This window comes from Ipomoea nil, unplaced genomic scaffold, assembly GCF_001879475.1.
Source record: "Ipomoea nil cultivar Tokyo-kokei standard unplaced genomic scaffold, Asagao_1.1 scaffold2360, whole genome shotgun sequence".
NCBI lineage: Eukaryota > Viridiplantae > Streptophyta > Magnoliopsida > Solanales > Convolvulaceae > Ipomoea > Ipomoea nil.
In genome coordinates this window covers 588,795-596,619 of record NW_017618788.1, presented here as the reverse complement: position 1 = coordinate 596,619, position 7,825 = coordinate 588,795, and the positions used below count along the sequence as shown (strand labels likewise).

The 7,825-nt window shown below is 40.9% G+C and overlaps 1 protein-coding gene across 1 annotated transcript; it reads left to right on the top strand.

The window, feature by feature from the left end:
• The first annotated feature begins 5,951 nt into the window (after window positions 1–5,951).
• Window positions 5,952–6,609, top strand: LOC109152034 (uncharacterized mitochondrial protein AtMg00310-like). Its single transcript, XM_019299617.1, has 2 exons — window positions 5,952–6,185; window positions 6,277–6,609. The coding sequence occupies exons 1-2, from the start codon at window positions 5,952–5,954 to the stop codon at window positions 6,607–6,609; spliced, it is 567 nt and encodes a 188-aa protein (XP_019155162.1).
• Window positions 6,610–7,825: the final 1,216 nt, after the last annotated feature.

Below are 7,825 nucleotides of genomic sequence, written 5' to 3'. Positions count from 1 at the left end.
GATCGTGCAGAGAATCATGGGGAAGAAACTACAACTGCTATGATTGCGGAAAGATCGTGGTGTCAGTCATGGCGAAGAATCTGCATGTTGCATGATCACCGACACGATCGTAGTGGTGTGGTCGTGGGCTTATGCATGATAGCGCCATGTTCGTAGGGGAAATCATGCCGGAGGGTGCAAATGTATTTAAAGGATTTTCTATTTGGTTTTGTAACACTTAGACTTAGTTTTAGTTCTCCACTTCTAACAACACTTCTAATTCTCCCCAATTCTAGAGAGAGAAAGATGCTAGGGTTCAAAGTTGAGAGAAAGATGCTAGGGTTCAAAGCAACTTGACACATTACTTGGGTTTTGGATTTTCTTCTTGCTTTGGATTTGAGATCTTGTAAGAGATTGATTGCAATTCTCATTGAATTGGAGCTAACCGATCTTTTCATTTCCTTTTCTTTTACTTCAATTTCCATAATCCTTTGTGGAATTGCTTTTTATCAAAGAACATCTGTCGTTAGAAATTACTAGGAATTGGATTAGATTTCTCTTGTGATTATACATTCTAGATCTTAGTTGATTGACTGAGGAGATCTGGTGTATTTATTGACCTATTGTCTTTGTTGGGGGTGAAATTGGTATTGATCCTTGCACTTTGATGGCCACATTATGTTAGGAGTTTGAGAGAGGGAGACTTACAAGAGATTGATGCCTCTCTATAGTCTTGTTCACTTGCAATTCTTGCCTTAGATCTGAGAGGGCAAAGGCCGGAAGGAGATGTAGACAAGGTATTCAATGAAATACCTTAGACAAAGAAATGTCGGCTAGAACCTTATCAGCCTCCCAAAGATAGTCAAGAGATGCACCATCTCAATTCTATCTTAGGCAAACCGAATGCATAAGAGCAAGAGGACCTAATCCATTTCCCCCTCTTTATTTGGTGGCTCTTTACTTTTGAGTTCTTACACTTGTGAATTCTCGTACCAATGCTCTTGGTTACAATTGTTTCACCTAGTTTCAACTTGTCATTACTCCACTTATGGTTACTTATGCTTGAATCACTCTAAGTTGCCATCATTTGAGAACGACATTCCCGGGAAACCACCTTTCCCAACCTACTTTCCATCCACCACTATACCCACACAACCTTGTCAAATGGAGCTGTTGGTTTTACGACTTAGGGGTAGTCGTTCGGCAGGCCAACACTATCGTAAACACTAAGGGTTTTTAGGGTTTGAACTAAGTGAAGTCAAGAAAGATGGAGTACCGCGATGTTATTATTCGAAGAAAAATCCGACCCCTTACAAGGTGACCCTGTGGGGGTATTTATACAAGAGAATTAGCTTTCTACAAGGTAAGTAGGTCAAAGCGTAGAGCCGAATAAGCTATAGAATCTACCATAATTAGCGCATTAATTGCTACATTGAAAGAAGGAAGCTGCATGCTGATTAAGGAAAGGAATCCCACGAAATTCGCCATTTAACCGTCTATGGCTGCGCACTCGGTCGGGGATGCACCGATTACCTGATGAGGTAATCCGACTAGGGGGGCTGAGACACCCAGGCAAGGACGGTGCAACCGCCGAGCCTGGTCGCCCATCCAGGCCCTTCCAAGGGAGCTTGGCTGAAGACACGCCGAATACTGAGCCTAGTCGCCCACCCAAGTCCTCGGTGGGAAGCCGGTCGAGGACATGCCAACTACTGGGCCTAATCGCTATGCCTGAACCAGCCAGATCCTGTTTGGGTATGTGCTCATCTGTCGGCGGGTGCTTCGCACGACAAGCGGTAATAATGGGTGTAGCATTTTCCTTAATTCGCTAAGTGTTACGTCGTGCTCGGGCCTGACTGCTCTTCTACTCTCCAGGCTGGGTGCCCGATTTGGGGTATCTATCAGGTGCCATTGCTGGGGATGGCGAACAAGGTTGATTAAACTGTTTTGTTTGGTTATCATAAGAGTTGTATTGACAAGGATTCTAGGTTGTTCATATTTTCATTTTGTAAATATTTTCATTTTGTTACTTCATCCTAGGTTTTTCCCTTTTTCTTACTTTGTAAATATTTTCATTTTGTTACTTCATCCTAGGTTGTTCTCTTTTTCTTACTTTGTAAATATTTTCATTTTGTTACTTGATCTTGAAGTGAGCATACATAATTTGCATATATCAATTGCGCACAATCAACTACTTCTAGTTGCAAAACATTTGTTCGTTGAAATCTTATGTAGGACCAATCTCCCAAGATATATCCAAGGAGGTCACCAAAACATGATAAAACACCTACGTATGGACATCCACTCCATATAAGAGAGCCATTGAGACAAATCCCATCCTACAATCATAGACATCCACCATACACTTCCCACCACATATATGATTATCCACTTCCACCTCCACCTCCATATACCTACCCACCTCGCCTTACCAATTGGAAAGAGTTCATGCCTCATATTCATATGTTACCCAATACTATTAGCATCCAAATGAAAACCCACGGCATCCACCCACCCCATGTAATTTCAATACAAACAAAACATGTGAGCCATATAACTACCCACATTGGGGAAAACAACCCACAACCATTCAACCACCACTCCATGTTGATGAGGATTATGAGCTACTTGAAAAGAAAGTCCAAATACTCATACACCAAGCCAATGATTACGTGGCTAACATGAAAGCTACATTGAAAAGAGAAATAAAAGATGAGCTTGCCGCCTTTAGGAGAAAAACATTACAACCACTCAAGAATTTGGAAGACACACTTGCAAGAGTCATGATGGAAGTCACTAAAAGAGACCAAATAGAGGCCCAAGCAATTACATTGAGAAGTGGAAAGGCACTCCCTGAGGCAAGAAACAACAATGAAAATCATCCAAGAGATGTACATCCAAACAAGCTAATTGATTCCCCAAAGCCCAATGGGGTGGAAAAAGAACATGAGGAAAAGGAAGAAGAGCCATCAAGTGTGAACCATCAATCCAACAAAGGGATGGAGGTGGTGAATAATTAGCCTCTTACTCTGAAGCCATAAGTACCATTTCCTCAACGCTTCCAAAAAGATGTGGACAATGCGAAGTATTGCAAGTTCCTTCAAATGCTCAGACAACTTCACATAGACATGCCATTTGTAGATGCTCTTGGTGAGATGCCTTGATATGCCAAATGTTTGAAGGAACTCCTCTCAAACAAGAGGAAATTGGAAGAGTCGGCTACCATGATGCTAGGATAGGAGTGTTCAACCATCTTTCACAAGAAGATGCCATGGAAACTCAAGGATCTAGCGAGCTTCACTATCCCGTGTAATATTGGTGAGAAAAACTTTAACAAAGCATTAAATAACTTAGGAGCTATTATTAACTTGATGCCATATGCTCTTTACAAAGAAGTTGAATTTGGGTATTCTCAAGCCAACCCGGATTTGCATCCAATTAGCCGATAGGTGTACTAAGTACCCTCATGGTATTGTGGAAGACGTATAGCATGTGGTCTTGAATTGGAACGATTTTGGATGTGTATAGGAATATGTTAAAAAGTGATGTTATTTTGGTGCAAGGCCCTATGATGTGCGCACTTTAGTGTTTTGAAGGACTTTTGAACAAAGGATAGCATGTGGGCTTGAATTGGAGCAATTTTGGATGTGTAGCAGATGAGGCAACAGAACACCCGCCACGATGATGACAACAGTCATGGCAAAAGTTCAGCCCAACTACGACCCTATCACGACCGTGGTCGGGCACCTGGGCGCGATAAGTAAACCTGGCCACAATCATGGCAGGAGACGCGAGAAAGTTTAAAAGCCCGGGAAATTTATTTTTCAATGAAGAAGAATTCAATTGAGATTTTTCATCTGGGAGATTTTCTTTAGTCATCTAAAAACACTCTCAATTTCTAGAGAGAGAAAGTATTCTAGGTTTAAGAGTATTGACAACACTACTTGATCTTGGAGCAATTTCTCTTTACTTGTGGATTGGATTATACATTTGGATTGAAGTTTGGTAATATATTTATTTTCTATCTTTCAGATTCGTCTTCATCTCAATGATTTTCTTCAATTCAATTTGTTTTCAATCTATAATCATGACTGCCTAAATCTCTTGGGATTGGATTGAATTTTCATTGCAATGTGCTAGTGTGATTATGAACTGATGAATTGGAATTGTGTTTGTGACTATTTCTTTATTTCATGTTCGAAGTGGAAAGATTAGTTTGTATCTTTAGAGTTATGGACCAATTCCTTAGATAGTTTAAGATCTATCATGCTTGACAAGAGATTGCTAGTGTGATATAGCCCCATTCCACTTGCATTTCTCGCCTTAGATCCGAGAGGACATAGTTCGAAATGAGGTGTAGACAAGGTGTTTGATGAAATGACTCATAGGTGTAATGTTGACACTGAGGTACTTTTGTTATCGAAATATTACTACGAAAATAATATTTTTGAAAAAAAATAACAAGAACAAAATGAAAGGGTAAAAGGGCTAGGTTGTTAGCTCTTGTCGCGTGATACCTACACTATCCTTAAAACTTTATTTGCTACTTCCAAAGGTGCTAAGAGCATTGTATCCTAGGTTTCTTAGGAGAAAACAAGCTATAGTTCTATTTTTGAGCATTCAAACAAAAGAACCCCGCGAACAAAAACAAGGGATGAACACAGAAAGGTCTTAGATGAGGTTGTGCAGAGATTTGATAACTAAAAATGTAGGAATCTTGTCTCAAAATTGTGTTTCTCAACCATGCTTATATAGGAGAAGGAGGATAAATAGCATTTTAAAAAGCAAAAGAATACTCTATCTAAACTTATGAATGATCATGGGGATTGGGTGGAAGGGGATGCTATGACGAATGTTATTCTGGGATACTTTGAGAATATTTTTAGCACCGCCAACCCAGACAATGGGGTTGCTTTCTTTGAAAAAGTTTCCCCACGGGTAACACATACACATAATGAGACCCTGCTACGCCCTTTTGTGGCAGAAAAGGTTAAGGCAGTACTTCTTTCAATGTTCCCTGATAAAGCGCCTGTGCCTGATGGGATGAACGCGTGGTTCTATCAACATTTTTGGGATGTGGTGGGTGTGGATGTTTCGAAGTTTGTAGTGGATTCATTGAATTCTCGTTCCTTCCCCCTGGTTTAAATGATACGGATGTTGTTTTGATTCCTAAGAAAAATACCCCTAAGTTAGTATCTGATATCACTTAGGCCTATTGCCTTGAGTAATGTGGTTTATAGAATTATGGAAAAGATGATGTCTAACAGGATGAAAGCCACTCATGGGAGAAATCATATCTGACTCACAGAGTGCCTTTATACCTGATAGATTAATTACAGATAATATCCTGATAGCGGCAGAGGTTGGTCATTTTTTGAATAGAAAACAGTGTGGGGCTGTTAGTTGGGGTGCTCTCAAACTGGATATGGCTAAAGCGTATGACCGTATAGAATGGTTGTTTCTGCGTAATATGTTGGTGGCACTGGGTTTTGATCACAGATGGGTAGAATTTGTTATGCTATGTGTGACAACTATTTCGTATAGCTTCTTGATAAATGGCTCCCGCAGTAGCTGAGTGGCGCCAACCCGTGGCCTGCGCCAGGGTGATCCGATGTCCCCATATCTGTTTATTATCTGTGCAGAAGGGCTGTCGTTATTATTACAACAGGCACAAGCTAGTGGCGTCATCCATGGTTGTAGAGTGGCTAGGGGTGCTCCCCCTATTTTCCATTTATTTTTTGCAGATGATAGCCTATTATTCTTTAAGGACAACTCGCAGGAGGCTACTGAGATTAAGAACTGTTTGACTGTGTATGAGGATTTATTGGACAGGTGGTGAACTATCACAAGTCTAGTATTTCCTACAGTAAAAACACAGGATACCAGGACAGGGATGAAGTGGCACAGATCTAGGGGTTCTCCAGGCTCCTAATTTTGGAAAATATTTGGAACTTCCATCTTTCATAGGAAGAAATATGGAAGCAGCCTTCTCATATATTGAGGATAAAATCAGGCAGAGAATAGGTTCCTGGAACAAGAAACTACTTTCACATGCTAGTAAGGAAATTCCGTTGAAAAGTGTAGCACAAGCTATGCCTACCTTCACAATGGGCGTTTTTTTGCTACCTGTATCTGTTTGCACACCAATTGAACGGACTATGAATCGATACTTGTGGGGTTCAGGAACGGATGGTGGAATACACTGGAAAGTATGGGATAGGTTATGCATCCCGAAAAAAATATGGTGGTTTGGGTTTCAAGGATCTTCGTGCCTTTAACCTAGCTATGTTGGGTAAACAGGCATGGCAGATGCTTTTTAAACCAGAATCTTTAGTGGCTCGTGTCTATAAAGCAAGATACTATCCTAAGGGGTCATTTTATGAAGCAAACCTAGGGAATAATTCCAGTTTTTGTTGGCGGAGTATCATGGCAGCTAAGTGTTTAATCTGTAGTGGGGTCAGACGAAGAATCGGGGATGGAGAGACTACACTTATATGGGCTCATCCCTGGATGCAGGATGAACAGGAACCTATGATACAGACTGAGATGCCTCCACAACTGACTGATGCCAGAGTTGTGGGATTAATTGACCAGGATACATGCTCATGGGACTATTCTATTTTAACTGATTAATTTGAACTGGCTGATGTGTCTCGCATTACGAAAATACCTGTATCCCCAGATTATGAAGACACTTGGTATTGGTATGGAGACCCAAAAGAAGTTATTCAGTTAAAAGTGGCTATAGGTGATTTATTGGAAATTATGAGGAAAATAATGGGACTTTTGATAAATGGCTTGCCTTATGGAAACTGAAAATCCCCCAAATGGAAACCTTTCTATGGAGAGCTATTAGAGATATCCTTCCCACTACTAGAAACTTGCTTATAAAGAGAGTAGAGGTGGATCCGATGTGTGCCATGTGTGGTTTACTATATGAAGACTCTATGCATGTCTTGGTGTTGTGTGATTATGCAAAAACCATATGGAATCAATCCAACCTTCAAATTCCAAATATTATCACAAATATTTTTCATATATGGTTTAGTGAACTCTTAAATGTTCTAGAACCTAATGGAATTATCTATGCAGCAGCCATACTATATCATATTTGGAGGGCGCGGAATGGAGCGGTCTGGGACGCGTGCCTCCCATGGCCGAAGAAACTGCTTGCGGCAACCACCGCAACAATGCAGGCTTGGAACCATACACATTCCGCCACTACCACGCAGCAACCGGTCGTGCACCCTGCGATAGCTCACTTGCCGCCACCCCATGCAGATCGCACTACATGCTCACCAAGTCACCACCTCGCTACAGCTGTTGTGCCGAGAAATATGTTACTGCCAAGGTTTTTCGTATGGATGCTGGCTACCACCACACAACGAGCAAGCCAACGGCGGGAGCCATCCTTCTCGACATGGATGGAAGATATATCTCTGCCTTCAATGCTCCACTAGTAGATTGTTCATCACCGCTTATGGTCGAAGCCTTTGCATGCAAAGAGATTTTGTCATAGTTAAAGGATCGAGGAGAGCGGTCCGTAGAGCTTTACACAGATTGCCAGATACTTCAGCGATATCTCACATTGCCACCGTCTACAGTTTGCTCGTACATCGACTATGCCATTAATAGCTGCAAAGCATTGTTGTCTTTTTTTTTTTATTACTATTCAGTCAATTTTATTTCTAGATCGGATAATGTTTTAGCACATACTTTAGCTTTTACCGCTTTCCATCATTCTACTGCTATGTACTGGGATAAGTTCCCACCTGACTCTATTGCAGCTTATTTCAATTAAATATACCACAAATTATTTTCAAAAAAAAAATTAGCATTTATCATGGCA

Excerpts from the sequence above, each read along its gene's own strand:
- LOC109152034 (XM_019299617.1), top strand. The coding sequence starts at position 5,952 with ATGGAAGCAGCCTTCTCATATATTGAGGATAAAATCAGGCAGAGAATA. Across the intron at positions 6,186-6,276 it reads ATGGTGGAATACACTGGAAA|GCATGGCAGATGCTTTTTAA; the intron begins GTATGGGATAGG and ends TTGGGTAAACAG.